Genomic DNA, 16,017 nt, shown 5'->3' on the forward strand with positions numbered 1-16,017 from the left:
CCAACATACATACATACATATCTCCCCTTCTATTGTGTGTTAATTCCACCTTCTAGATTGTAAGCTCTTCAAATCCTCTCCTCCGGTGTCACTGTCTGTATTCATTTGTCATTTGCAACCCCTGTTTATTGTACTGTGCTGTGTAATATGTTGGTGCTATATAAATCCTGGTTATTAATATTATTAATAATATTAATAATAATAATAACAATATTAATAATAATAATAATAATAACAATAATAACAATGTTGTGAGATTACTGCACACATACTAGATTTTTGCCAGAGATGATGATGGGTATGTAGCTTAATTCTGCAAAACCCGAGACAATCCCTGGGAATCTGGAAGGGCAACAGACTATATTATGCAGAAAGGAGCCAGTGGGAAATCCATACTTAAAGCAAAAAGCTCTCAAGAGACGAATTGACTTAAAACAACACTTTCACTAAATATATTTTTTTTAAAAATGCCCTCCTGCAATAAAAATATAGAATATTTACCTCTCTTGCTGTCCTCATAACCGATCTCTGGAATAATAAAACAAGAAAAACTACCGGTATAAAGAGTAACTGGACTCTGAAAGCTGAGGCAAAGGGCAATGCAGGTAGCCTTTTCCCTTCTATTAGCTTATTGTGCCTTGTTCTGTTCTGTGTCTTTGGAGGTTCCAACCTTGGTAAAGGTTGAGTTTTGTTTCCTCGGGTCAGAGGAAGAAGAACATTGAGCGGCACAGCACTGACATCACCAAATTTTACTCCAAATCTGGGAATAGTAGACAGAACATGCAGTCCACTTTAAGACCATGCGGAATCAGACATTTCCAGGATTGTTGGTTTCACAGCAAGGATACCAGGAAACTAACAATCCTGGAAACATCCTTATTGTATTCTGTATTGATGAAGAGATCATTGGGAAGAACCACAAGACTAGGTGGGCAACTGGAAAATTCTATATGATCTTCAGACCCTCTCACGGCAGAAATTGGTGGGGAGACAAGCAAGAGCTGTGCTTATCGTATGCTTGCTTTGCAGATATGAAGATGTTTTGAAGATTTATTTTAGGGATAAAATTAGGGTCTGTGTTCATGAGTTTTGTTGGCATTAGACTTTGCACATTTTAGAAGTCTATAGAAAAGGTAAACCAACTTTGAAGTATGTCAAATGTAGGTTAGTAGAGAACAGTTGCAGGTCAGATGAACATGTCAAAGAATTCTAAGGCATCTCAAACTGATGTCGAATTGATGCCATAACAAATGCCCAAAACCTGCTTGTAATACCATTCCCCATGCTTCCTAGGGAAGTGATATATCATTTACTTCCAATATGGAGATCATAGTGTTCGGCAAACTGCAGCTCAGGCACCCATTACTGTCACAAAAGGACAAAGAAAGCCTTCAAATGTAATTTAGAGCTTACATGTGGTGTCCTCTTCTCTCTCCCACAGGTAAACAGAGTGGCAGGGGACTGGATAGAGGATAATTATGTGCAGCTGTTGGGGCCATATTGAAAGGAAACGTTCTTATGCATCATTGCACTGTGAGTGCTCTTCACTTCACTTCAAGGAATTGGGCTGATTGACAATAAGTATTATTCTTCCAGGAAGACTGGAGAAATCTAGTGGTATAAAAATGTATTGAAGAAGGCATCAATTTGCAACCAGAGATTCCTTATTTTTAAAGGCTGGGCATTTGAAAGATATTTTAGAATTGGAGCAGGCAGACTGTAGCCTTGGATGGTGGCACAGCGCTGGATAGTGGTATGGCATGTAGAACAAAATACAATGCACTTACTTTCCTGAACAGAGATCTTGGTCTTTCATATAGTGAGTTTCCATTTCCAATGTTCCATTCTCATCATGACAGTATTAGTTGCTTGCCCCAGTTAGGGCTAATTGGATTTTCCAGGCATCCAGCCAGATGTACCAAAGAGCACGGGGAGCAGAAGTGCATGAACTAGGCAACGAGAAAGGACAACAAGTTCTTTTTTTGCTCTATTGGCAATGCCTAATTTATTATTCCCATGCAACTAGAGATCTGTTGGTTGCTCAGATATGTAGACCTCTATGTAAGAAGCTTAACTTAATTTCAAGTTTACATTTAAAAGTGTTTTACATCAATTAACCTTTTATCCAGCCTCCAAATTTTTCCTTTTTGCCATGCCTGAATGGAGACCACACTTACTGGGCAACAAAGACAATATGTCCTGACCAGGAGCAAGCTATTAGTAATACGTAATGGAAGTCATATATGTAATCTACAGCTGCAACACTTGTCCATCTTTAGCTAAAATAATCATTAGGGGAAAGCTAAGTGTTCCGGTGACATTTAAAGTCAAACTCTGGAAATGATTAACTGTGAATATAATGTTCTTTCTAACTGACCTGTCTTGGAGCAGCTGTGAAAGAAATGGGGGAGATGGTGAAAGGACAGAATCAGAGATGAACAAATCTTTCAGGATTCATCCAGTCACCTGAATCAGCCCTGGTAAAATTATGGAACCAAGTGACCCAGAAAAGGCAACCATCGGACTACTTGCTAGTTTACCAGCATCTTTGGAGAGCAAATGCTTCATTTTAATTGGTCCTTTAATTCAAATCTATATATATAATAATATATTTAAGTCCCTAAAGATGGTTGAGGGGTTTATATATATATATATATATATATATATATATATATATATATATATTTATTTAAAGTATATAAAGTGCTCTACAATAGTATGGTGGCCTTTTTACCTGTTCCGCCCCAATGACCGACCACCGACCACTTAATTTGGTAAAACTGATATGGTAAAAAACATATTATAGTTAGTGTATATTAGTTAGTAATTTATTAGTTTATTATAGTTAAGACTTATTAGCTAACAAAAAGACAAAAAAGATTGTTACATTTCCCTCCTGGTATCTAAACATGTAAGATAAGACATTTCTAAATGACATATATATGGTCACGTGAGGAATAGTAACCATTGGAAAGTTTCTCTCTTGGTTGGAGTAAAGCAGAACTCAATACAATTATTATTATTATTACTAATATAGAATATTTATATATCGCTGACATAGGCAGCGCTTGAAAAAGTCCATAGGTATGTCACTAGCTGTCCCTCAAAGGGGCTTATAATCTAATGTGACAAATACCAAGATATAATGAATAGCCCAATAAAATATAAAATACCAAAATACAGTTTTGCTGCAATATTTGCTTTTAAGCCAAAGATTTGCCCTGCAGTACTTTTATCAGCCATTTTAATAGTCCATTTGTCAACCTAATATAAATCACTTGCTTCCAGGTCCTTCTGGTCCCACTCAGACCTGACAATGGACAGTGAAAGGAAATGCAAAGTGATAAGCCCAGCGTTTCTCAACTTTTTAATTATAGAGGAACCCTTGAGAGAACTTTCAGGTCTTCAGTTAACCCATTCTATAATTACTATATCTACAGCTCACAGCAATTGGAAGAATACCTCTTATATTTATGGCCATTGGGAAGAATGACACCCTTACAGATAGCCAACAAGATCATTGGTGTCACCTAAACTGACCAAATTACTCATTGCTCAAGGAACCCCAGCTTGCCACCATGCATATGTCAGCATTAGATCTGTCTGGCTGCTTGTACGGCTATTTCCTATCACACTTCAGCCCTTCCAGGAACTGCAAGAGGCTTATACCAGCTGGAATACTTGTATGCTGTGTCCATTGCATTTAAAATAAAAAATTGCATTTAATGATGTAGAACTGAGTACAAAGCTTAATTAATTTTCACGTTTTCTATATTCAAGGAGTCTAGCTGTCTTCAATTTCGCCCTCTTTGATCACAAACTTTTGATTTACAAACTTTGATCTGATAACTGAATATTATTATATAGCCATTTTGAACATACCACATGGTACACTGACCATCAGTTAGGCAATGATCCACCGATAATTATTTAATCTATACGGCTAGGACCCCCAACACTAGTATTCTCATAATTAAATAAAAAGGGAAGGCGAATGTGTGTGTAATTTAGGACTGATCTCGCAACCACGGTTAAAATAAAATTGGTTCTGAATGTTCCTTAGACAATATGTTGTATTAGTTTGAATATTACCTGTTTAAATTTTGTAACTCCAAGCTCTGTATATTGAAAATTATACTGTTGTAAAGTATTTTTTTACTTGCCGCCTTAAAAAAATAATTATAATATATATATCGTGTGATCTAATAATGCCGGCAGTCCCAACTCTTTAATTATGGGTGTATTTACAGAACGTTGAGTCTTGCCGAGTGTTCAGAACATTTAGCATGAATGTGACTCCTTACCAGGTATTTATCCATCAAATGACAGTAATATTAACATGTCATTAATTGTTTATTAGCAGTTTGTTGCTTGGCCTACTTTACCTAATTGCCACATAATAATATGTGTTGATACAAATAATCTTATTTTTTTCATCCTAAACACCCATATAGGTGGTGCTGACATAGCATTTTCCATATTAAAAGCATACCATGTGCCAAGAACAACACAGAATAAAGTAACTCCATCTGAATGATAAATATTATGTTGTTAGGTAGAGCAGAGAGATAACCTCTAATTATTTTTTGTAATATGTATTTAACAGTTATGTTTTTTTGTTACATGTGTATAATAAGTAGTGTTGGAAGCCAATTTTAATTTCCATTGGGAAAGTGTAAGACATGGTGACTACAATAGCAATTATTTGGTAGGCAGGGCAAGGCGCTGTCACCTGCCTGAGGAAGGCAATTTATATTTTGTGACCCGACTTTTAAGCAAGCAATCAAAAACAGCCATGTGGTTATTGGAAAGTGCAGGGTGGTGCGCCCAGCTGAAAAGGGCTGGGGAGAACACTGCTTGCAGAAGAGAAAGGTCACCTGCTCCTCCAGACAGGCTGTGCTGTGCTGCAGAACTCTGTAAATCCCAGGATTAGATAAAACAGAATTACAAATGCTTTAATAGGTAAAACTGCTTCTACATAGACCAATAGGGCAAAACATTAAAAGCACTTTGCTGATATTGTGGGGGTTCCCCTTTGTGCAATCTTAATCTTTCTTATACTATGTGGGCCCTCCTTGTGCCATCTTAACTCCTCTAACCCTGCTGACGCATGGACTCCACAAGACCTTTACAAGTGTCCTGTGGCATCTAGAACCAAGACGTTGGGAGCTGATCCACTAAATCACACTGCCTCCCTCTGCCTTTTTCCCCATGTGCATCTTGCTGCCATCTTTTTCTCAGGTAAGCAACGCACACATCTGGCCACATGATATAAAAGAAAACAGGACTCATCATTCTAGATCAGGGGTGGGCAAACTTTTTACTCAGGGGCCACAATTTGATCTCAAATTTGGCAGAGGGTCTGGGCCAATGGGAGAGTGGGCGGGGTTATACAATCATGACGTCATGATAGCATAACGCCACCCACTCTTCCATCGCATATCTGAGCCTACTTCCCCGAGCCCCGGATTTGGACAGGGGACATGGTCCGCAGCTCTGGCTGGTGTGGCCCCTCCAGCAGCATCCTTCTTCACTTGGGGGGTGGGACCGGCCAGAGCCGGGGACCATTTTATCCAGCCGCTGAAGTAGAGAGTTCAACGAGCCAGATAAAAAAGCCTATCACAGGAAACGATCCTTCTTGATCGTTTCCAGCAACAAATCAACAAATGAGTCACGTACACACAGCTGGGTTCTGTTCTATGGAGAGGGGAGAACGACAGAGCGGCACCCCGCTGTGCTCTTCCCCCTCCACTTCTATTGCAGTCGTTCATTGTAAGAATAGATCCATGAATGATGTCGGGCGACCTCTGTACACACGTCAGATGATTCTCACCTGAGATGAGCCCTTGATGTCCCTGTCGGGCGAGAATCTTCCCAGAGGTCACTTTGACCTCATTCATGAGATGTGCCAAACATATAGGCTGCTGCTATTATGTCCAATAGCTAGTAAACCGACCATACAAAATAAATAATCAGATGTATTTAGGTTTCAGTATCTTTTATTTTCTATTGAAAACATCCTAACAAATCGCATAACACCAAACATAAAACAAATTTTACAACACAGGAAGCATATCAGCCAAAATAAAAAAAAAATGTTATGCAAGATGGAGGCAGACCTAGGATGCTGGATGTAAGATCTTTAATAAATAAAAAAAACTAGAGACACATCTGGTCATAAAATAATTAAAACCTTTGAAAAAAAAATTGTTATATTACGGGGCACTGAATAGGCCAACGGAAATGACAATGGTAATTGAATAGGCAAACATATAAGGCTTTTTGTGAACGGAGATTGATATTAGATTTGTAATGGTTTAAAAAATAAAATGAAGATTAATAATGAACTAAACATGAATGGAGAATATGATAATGCAATCTGCATTTCTATGACAGTTGTAGAACTATAAGACCCAGCAGTGTGAGGTTGGAAGGAGGAGATAGTGGGAATTACATATCCAACAATTGCAGGAAAGATACAGATTGATTGAAAATGAGATTGTGCGTTAAACAAGAATGAGTCTATTGTGACTCATATCACAGGTTATAAACAACATTATTAATAAAGATCTAATATAGATATTGATGTTAATATCAACTTGCTAAATACTGTTTAATTCAATGAACTCATGACATCCGAGTTACTCTCAGCCAGCTTATGAGAACCGATTGCCAGGTCATAGTGATGTTTAGATATATAGTAGAAAGAATCACTAAACATAAAGCAGGGGATTGTTCTATAAGAAAGAGCAGCTTGAAGATTTCACAGCCTTGCTTGTAACCTTATTAACAGAGACTTGCATAAAATATAGTATACAAGTATTAAAGTATACATAAACTCAAGAAAAGAACATTTTAACACATACCTCCCCCACCTCCTAGATTGTAAGCTCTTCGGGGCAGGGTTCTCTCCTCCTGTATCACTGTCTGTATCTGTCTGTCATTTGCAACCCATATTTAATGTACAGCGCTGCATAATATGTTGGCGCTTTATAAATCCTGTTTAATAATAATAATGCAGCTTAGAAGACCTTAGATGTGGCTGATGGCTGCATCAGTTTTCAGGCTGTAATCCAAAACCGAGGAGAAAAGCTTACTATTGTCAATACTGCTGCTCCACAGATTTAATACAGCGTTGTCATCCTAAAATAGCAAATGTGCTTATGGCAAGAACACCAACTTAAAATGAAGTAAAAAAGGATGAAAACTAATGCATCCTAAGGATGAGTAAGCTGCAATATATTATATTTTTGTTCTTGGGTTTAGCTATACTTTAATACTGAATGCCAGCTGTCTGGGTAATGTAGGGAAAGCTTAGAACTGCTGCTTTCGTTTTTTAAGGTGTGTACTCCTTTTTGGGAAGATTTTCCCACTTTCTGTCCCAGAGCTCAGACTAGAAAAGAAAGAAATCCCAACTTGGAGAGTGGTCATTATACAATATGTACATCAGGGATTTTTTCTTACCTTCTGTTACCAAGTCAGGAAGGGGAAATAATTGTGCTTAATGGGTACACAGCAGTAAAAACCTTGGAGCCTCAGAGGCTGCATACACGCTCATTTATTGTCCTTGGAAATTATCTTTCGGGATAGTTTCCAATAACAAAAGACTGAAAGATGAATGAACGAGCGATGTACACATGGTGCTGTTCTGTGGAGAGGGGAGAAAAAGTGAGTGGCACCCAGCTTCGCTCTCCTCCCTTCACTTCTATTGCAGTCGGTCAGAACTGATCCATGAACGTCGGTCAGGTGACCTCCATATACATCAGATTCTGACAGATTTGACATGTGTGCATAGCCTTACTCTGCCACCCCCAGATAACAAGCATTCTATAATATTGAGATGTCACTTGGGTTCATTTGAGTACCAGTAAACTATTTCAGTATATAGAAAATATAGTTAGCTGCTGTGCAGTCTGCTACATGCTGGGCTTCGAAAAGGCTCGCTACTGTTCTCAACAGCAGTTGGGCCAAGCATAAAATGTATAAAAAAAATTACAAACTGCTCATGCATCTTCAGCTCAAATAACCCGATTGAGATGTTAAGCTGTAAACACGTTGAAGGCTTTCACATTGAGTACCCTGCTTCTGGCTGTATTTCATGGATTTTAAAACATCACTCATGAAACTTCAAGAAAAACATCCTAATTCTTTCAGTACACAGGTCCAAAAGGTGAGTTGTGTGCTCCTGATCCTAATACAAAGAACATTCTAGCACACTGAACATAGCTTCTTATTATACCAGATTTCACACACGTGTAGACCACCTCTATGAACATCTAAAAGATCTATGGGTAAGATAAAAGGTGCCCTAATCAACTCATGGCAATAGGTGTTTGTTGTACATTAAATAAATGTATCAATCGCTGCTTGATGTTAAAGCTGAACAGCAGTAATAAGAAGTCTCATTTAATATATTCCTCTATAGTCTCAAAGGATAAAAAATCTACTTTGTGTGAACCAAATGCAGTGTTCTGCCCAGCCTTTTTTAGTCAGGCGCACCACCCGGCACTTTTCAGTAGGCTGACACCCACCTACAATTTCTTCCCAGCTTAAAAAAAAATCTGGCTTGAACATTGAAATGCCTTTGTAGATCTAGATATTACCTTGTAGAAGGCGTGGTAATAAAATCACTGTGCTGTACATAGTTTGTGCAGAGAGCAGAGCTATAGGAGAGAACCAACAGGTCCACTTATTACAGGAAAGAGGATACAAGACCAGTCACCCCGCACAGGAAAAGTGAGCAGCAACCACTGGTCTTTATTAAAGGATGATCCTGCACAAAAGGCAATTTTCACACTGCAGAGATCTATGAGAAATACATATAGCACAAAGATTCCAATAAGTATATGGCTCTTGTGTTATCAGCCATATTTGATTGTGCCAAAGTTCAGCTTTAAGATCAACAGAAAAAAAGAAAAGATCATTTTCCTTATTAAAAAAAAAACTAAAAAAAAAAAAAACAACATTCAGCTTATATCTGACTGATCCATGCCTTTTTCTTAACATTCCATATCATTCTATGACCATATGGAGGTGATTAAACTGAAGCTCTTTAGAGAACTTTCTAGTAATTTTGGCAATACCGAACAACTCTCCTCCCATTCGCGGGGGGCTAACATATACAACAATTGACATGGGTATCTGGTAAGATAGACAGGAAGGGTAAGGAATATCAGTTCGATAAGGAATAGTGTTTTCGGAGTGGTCTAGGGCTTATTCCAACCTCGTTGTAGGAATTCTACTGTAGCGGACAAACTTGGCAACAACGAAAATGAAGGCCATTAATCCCATGGCATATACAGTCCTCTTGATTCTTCAATGCTTGAAGGCCATTTCCATTGAGATTATGAATGCACAGTGGTACGCATTGCTACCAATCTTACTGAACAATGTGGCACCAGATAAGGGCATAAATGATTGGAATAAAATTTACAACTACTAGGTAAAAAGTTTTCATCCTCTTGTGACAATTGACTGTCTCTCCTTATTGCATCCCTGGCCAGCTCCAGCACAGTACAGTTTGCTTCTGTCTTCCCAGCGACACCCGCAGGTAGTGGTCCTGTGCAATTTAAGTGCTTGATCCCATTATTCGGCTTCCCGCACTTCTTTTTACCTGGCCAGGTTCTTTGGCTCACTGCTGGGAATGCACCAGTCATCTGCTTCCGTGCAGAACTTGTAGTGCTTCCAGGCAGACTTGTTGAAAACCGGTAACCGTTCGATGGATTCGGAGGACAGCGCCTGTGATAATTCAATGACAGGTCAGTCAATATTACAACTCAATAAAAGTAAAACGATAATGCAATTTTAGAATGTACATGTTTGAACGTTTGTATTGTTTTGTGTTTACCAGTTACAACAGTCTATGGGGATCTTCTTACTTTGGAGACATTTATCTTTTCTTGTTGGGTCTACAGGACAGGAAGTGAAGGTCCCAAAAGTGACAGGAAGTGATATATCCCAGGAGACACAGAAATATAAATATAAATAACCTGATATATAAATAAATAACCTGAATGGGGAGGCTTAATAATTCTGTACTCTGACATTACCTTTCGGTGTCAGTTTCCTGACCTTATTATTTATATGTTAATATTATTATGTAATATTAAACACTATTGTAAAATACGCTCAGGAAAGCTCAACAAATACGTGTGAAAGGGTTTATGCTTTTCCTAACAGTCTGCAATTTGAGGGAATTCAAAACACACCTATTCCCTGCAATAGCAACAGATTTTTATTAGATTAGCAGAGTTTTATTAGCACATTATTGATCAAGAAGATGCTGTGTAGACCAACTCTGTCAATCCAGTGTCTAAAAAAACATTGTCAAGGACTACATTATCTCCAGATTTAAAAAGCTAAAGATTTGTAATAACCTGATGAAATACCCTGGAGTGTACTGTATATAGCTATCATAGCGGTATACTTTTACAATCTCTTTCAGATAATAGGTCTTGTGTAGTCAGGAGAATTTTAGATGGTAACAGGCCAAGCTGAGCAGGTGGTGAAATACCCAAAACAATGGATGGCACGTTGTATACCGTTTAAAAATGTTTAAAAGTTACCAGGACACCATGCTGCAAATAATAGGTAGTTTTATTTGTCACCCAGAAACAACAATTCATTATGAGCAGCACAGGGTGTTGACATTACTTTTTAATCCTTCCTCATCCTATTTGGCTTGCTCCTACTTTCTGCTCATTTAAAAGATCACTCAAAACCCATTTTTTCAAACTTGCCTACCCGTCTTCTTCTGTCTCCTAAACCCTCACTACTTCCCATCACTACATATTCCCCCTCCTATTGTGTGATACTTCCCCCACCTCCTAGATTGTAAGCTCTTCTGGGCAGAGTTCTCCTGTGTCACTGTCTGTATCTGTCTATCATTCACAACCCTTATTTAATGTACAGCGCTGCGTATGTTGGTGCTATATAAATCCTGTTTAATAATAATTCCCCTCAAAACAAAAAGGATGCAGCATCTGCATCCCTTTCTTATTGAAACTGCTCAGATGGGTCTAGTGAGGGGAGACCCTTCTACTTAACAGTAATTTTAATAAAGAAGAAGAGAAGAATATGCAATAAAAATCATACATTTTTTCCTGTCAACAAAGCTAGAATTTCACTGTTCCATAAAAAAAAAAAAAAATGATGTGAATTACTTAATCTGATGTGATCTACTTAAACTTTATAATTCTTCAAAACAAGTGGTGACTGCAGGGGATGGGTAGTCCTATGAAAGCAGTGATATCAATGATTGCTGGTCATTTCAGGTTAAACAACCACTAAGCGGCTTAAATCCAAATGTTCAACAATCACAACTACTAAACATAGTGAACTCAGCTAAAAGGAGAAGTTGAAAACGTCACAATTGAAAATACCTGTAGCAATTAATTTTTCATTGTAGATCTAGAGAACTCATTTATCTCTTTATATTATGCACATGCACACACAAAACCACGATTTTGATTAAGTTACCTTTAAGTAAATGACTGCATCTGTTCCAAAACCTTCCATCGAATGTAGCATTAAATCACCCTGGAAATACTTGGCATAAAGTCTAGAGATGGGTAAACCGTATCCGAATCCGGCCTGAAAGATCAGAAATAAAAAAGGTTTAATTTCCTAGTATAAAACATTTTACTTGTTTAGATTCTGTTCTTTTCCCTTTGAATACAGTGTTTTCTCTGGCAGTAAAATCTGATTTATTTCTAAATGTTTGTGCAGAAAAAACTAAAATTGACCATTAATGTGGTCATGGTGATAGGAAGTGAGTGGAATCTTCACAGCAGGGACACAGGCACACAAGATTGTAACCTTTCCTATTCTAACCACAATTAAACTAATACAACTTCAATACTATACATGTCCTGGCTGGGGAGGACCCTTCCTGTGTGTCACAAAAAGCAAAATCTTACTTCCTGTGTCATCCTGGGGAAAATGAGAGGAGAAATCTAAAGATTTTTATTTTTGTTGTCCATAACTGTGTAACAATGTTACAGTATAGCAATTTCTAAAACTCCTATTGGTGAACAATGAGATAGACACTGCCTAAAAAAAAACATCAGATGGCTACACATATTTGTATGATTTAATAATGTTCTGGAGGCGACTGAGGCGAGGGAAGCCAGGACCCTGTACCAGGTACGGGGCTCATTTTGCATGCAGTGAAGTGGAGATTTGCATGTGAGATGCAGGAATATTACAAGGATTTTATCACCGAGAAAGGATTCTCTAGTGCCAGCCTAACACACTAGCACGGTGGCTTCTGACCCGTTCTCGGCCTAAATCCCAGCAAAACAATTTATACTTATTAAATGTTCCTTGTCAACAAAAGACCAATTCATTAGTGTTGGAACAGTCTGCATGCTTCTGGGAGGGAGTTAAAGAGCAGCTGCGTTTTGCTAGAAGCCTGCACAATCACAGCCTCATTCATCAAACGGTGTAAACAAATCAGAATCATCAATGTGTGCAAGGAGACGGCAAAATAACGATCACTCACCAGCGGTGCGTTACGAGCGTTATCCATCATAGGCCGGGGTGCTGTAGAATACATATAGCTAAAGAGACGCTCTATTTTTCTTAAAGGGACACCTCCTCCATTGTCAGAGATCTAGAAAATAAAAAAAGAAGAAAGCAGGTTAGTGGGGTCAATGCAAACAAAATATACAGATGCCTAATGTAAGTTAACCTGACCTGACCTAAGTAATTTCTAATTTAACTTTTCTCTAGCCGTCTCTCTGATCTCATGGCAAGCAGCCTATTCTCCTTGCCACCAGAGATGGTCGGTCTAAACTCCTGTGAGCCCAGGACAACATGATAACAGAGCTGCAGGAGGTACAGGGAGTGATCTAGCCGACACTTGGCAGCAATCAGCCAGGAAGAGGGGCAGCCAGTGGAGGACAGAGCCAAGAGACTGCCAGGTCAGCACAGAAGACAACCCAAGAATTGAAGTGAAAACATATTTTTCTTTTTGCACTGGGACATCTAAGTATTCATTCTTTATATCAGGAAAAGGGCAGGCCTATGTAAGCAAAGCCATTACCTTAGAAATATGCTAAGCCAGCTGAGATTTACTTAACCTAATTGCCTATTAGTACTCAAAAAGGGAAGGTTATTAATAACACAGGTAATTGGTGATAGTTGTTATAGTAAATATTTGCTCATGTATCTAACCATTATAGAAAAGGAGCTGATACTGCACAATGTGCATGGAGACAGAGGGACAGGGAACAGATGTGTTTGCCTTGTGTCATTCTTCCAGGCACTTACCTTAATTGTCAGATCTTCATTTCCTAGAACAATATTGACTTTAATAGGTGGGAGGGACACGCTATTTTCATGGCTCTCCACGGTGGCTCTCATGGCGTTCTGGGGGGACAAGAACACAGACACCATATGTTACTATCAGCACATTGATGCAAAAAAACTATTATTGCTGCTAATGACACAATGAGACTTCAAAATACACCTCTGTAGCTGGTGTTCTGTGTTATGGGTGAGCCACTCTGCGTCCTCCCAAGCAATGCAAGGACTACCTGTGCTACATTGTATGAGAGGACATCAGAAAGCAGTGACTGGTTGGGCAAAGTACAAAAGAGGCTTTAGAAGAAAGCTTGCAGGAAGGCAGCATAAAGCACAAATGTCACCGAACTTATCATTTGCTAAGCAACATAAACTCTTGCAATGCCTCCCAACGTTCCCTGGAAGCAAACCTATGCCTCACTCATTAAAAACATACAATCCAGCCCAATGCAACCAGACAGAGAATAGACAGCAAACTAATTAGATCATTCCTCTGCTCTCTTTTCCTGTCAGCCTATGCACATTCAAGGACATAAAATTGGTCCCAGGTGCTGCTCCCTTTTTTCCTAGTCTGATTGGGAGTGTACATAGCATTGTATTAGGCTTTTAATTCCAATCAGGTATTTAAACACACAAACTTGTTGAAAAAATACATAACTTTACCCTGACATTATTATGTACTGCCTTTAATCTGGGCTCTCAAAACACACTGAACTTGAACGCCCTTAGCTTGGCCCTAGGTGTCACTATAAAATGCCAAGTATGAAAGGCAATGTGCTAAGTATAGCTGTAGGCAGCCAATTACATGGCAGGACATGTGGAATGTTGTGGCATTACTCTAAGGATGATACGTGATATGAAGGGATCTGTGACATCCGCGGCAGCTGACGGCATGCAGAAGTAAATGTACTGAACACACAAGTCTCACAAACTTGGTCAATTCTCAAATATATATAGTCTGGGAAAGCCATTTGGTATAGTCTGTGTATACTGTAATTTATTCAGTATAAAGACAGTTGATATTATTATATTCTGCTCAATACACAAACATTATTCATTGCATCCTTACCTTAAAAAGCTCAAACAGCATGTGGTAGAGGTGTGAAGGAACGTATACCATATTTATAGGTTGTCCAGGGGATTTCGCTGTAGCAAAATAAAAAATGAAATTATAAATCATTAAATCATAACAAATTATAAATTAAAAATATTTAAAATGTGCAGCATACATCATTTATGTATCTAAATCTGCTGCTTATATTTATTGACCATATTGCTGATTGCCATCACAAAAGTGATTCCAATATCAAAATGGATATCAAGCATTCAATTCAGTAATGCATTCAATAAAACAAAAAAAATAATATTTTTAAAATCAGCTTCTAGGATAACCTGATTTCTGTGCTTATAATACCTTAATGTAATCCTCCATACAGCTCCCATATTTGAGAGGATACTAAACTTGAATGAATTGGGGGCTATTTCTGCATTGCACAGTGCTGTCAGTCTAACAATTCAAACATGGTTAGAGAAGGAAGGAGTTCTTCCACATACTGCTTAGTAGGCTTGATTCAGCTTGTAATTACATTTGAACTTTTTCTTTATTTTTTATATATAGCAACATAAATACCTACTCTTTGTGATAAGAGATTACTGTGACATGAACCTCCCTGATATCTTGCCTATAAAATACCATCTGACGTACTTTTTTTCTTTTATTTAATGGTGTTCTGTATGCTGTACTCACCATTCGCCTGTTTTATTTGTACATCAGGGGAAGCCAGATAATACTGCTCACAGAGCATTTTGGAATTCTCGAAGGCATCTGAAAATAAAATAAGCATAAATCAATTTATGAAATCACATTTTATATCAGGAAAAGAAAAACACAGAACTTAAAACATTTACTTCCTGTTCTACAGATAACCTTTAAACAAACAGGATGTAAGGGGAACTCTCGAACAATAACACTGGCAGAAATAAAAAATTGCTTTTCTAGTACATTCAAGTAAAGTTAGAACCCCGGCCAGATTATGTGGGGGAAGAATGGATGGGTTGATCTGGTTCTCTGTGACAGTAATTAGGTTTACCAGAATATAACTAGGACCCTGCACAGTCACATGACCAGGGAAGCAATGGCTGCACTCTCGCTTACAGGTTAACCTTGAAAAGGTTTTAAAGGGGGTCCTTAGTCCAGAATTTCTACACTGCAGTTGGAGAATGTCAGCTTTACCATGCATAGCTAACAAACATGGCTGTGCTGTCTGCAATGGCCATCTAATTCAAAACACGGGACAAACAGAATTAGGAAACAGGTATGGCAAATGACCATGTTAACATTGGGTAAACCTTGAAATAACTTTCAGGTCTTTCCGTTCTATAATTGTCCACAGATCACAGTATATTACTTTGGTGAACAGTGGGAAGAATTCCTCTTACATACAGGCAATTGGGAAGAATGTCACCCTTACAAATAGCCAGAAAAGTGACCTAAGAGGTACAAAATGCTTGAATTGCTCAAACACAAGAGAGATACAAATCTATATCCACGTACCGTGGACTACTTCCACTACATCACAGTTGGGGTCGATACTTCCGATGTGTTTTGGGTGGGCAGGGTTGGTTCCACCATCAAACAGAAGAGCTGAAATACAAATGAACAGTTATGAAGATCAGCAATTTACATTATACACACACATCTATCTAAAAGAC

At 38.3% G+C, this 16,017-nt stretch overlaps 1 protein-coding gene across 1 annotated transcript in view; it reads right to left on the reverse strand.

The window, feature by feature from the left end:
• Window positions 1-5,981: 5,981 nt before the first annotated feature.
• PDK4 (pyruvate dehydrogenase kinase 4) overlaps window positions 5,982-16,017 on the reverse strand; it is a 28,630-nt gene continuing 18,594 nt past the window's right edge. The window contains exons 6-12 of the mRNA XM_072412902.1: window positions 15,860-15,949; window positions 15,053-15,130; window positions 14,375-14,451; window positions 13,273-13,371; window positions 12,503-12,613; window positions 11,479-11,592; window positions 5,982-9,738 (exon numbers count right to left, since the gene is read on the reverse strand). Coding sequence (XP_072269003.1) covers window positions 9,610-9,738; window positions 11,479-11,592; window positions 12,503-12,613; window positions 13,273-13,371; window positions 14,375-14,451; window positions 15,053-15,130; window positions 15,860-15,949 — 698 coding nt within the window. The 3' untranslated portion in view covers window positions 5,982-9,609. The remainder of the gene's footprint in view (window positions 9,739-11,478; window positions 11,593-12,502; window positions 12,614-13,272; window positions 13,372-14,374; window positions 14,452-15,052; window positions 15,131-15,859; window positions 15,950-16,017) is intronic.

The sequence above is a fragment of the Pyxicephalus adspersus genome, chromosome 5, assembly GCF_032062135.1.
Source record: "Pyxicephalus adspersus chromosome 5, UCB_Pads_2.0, whole genome shotgun sequence".
Classification (NCBI taxonomy): Eukaryota; Metazoa; Chordata; class Amphibia; order Anura; family Pyxicephalidae; genus Pyxicephalus; species Pyxicephalus adspersus.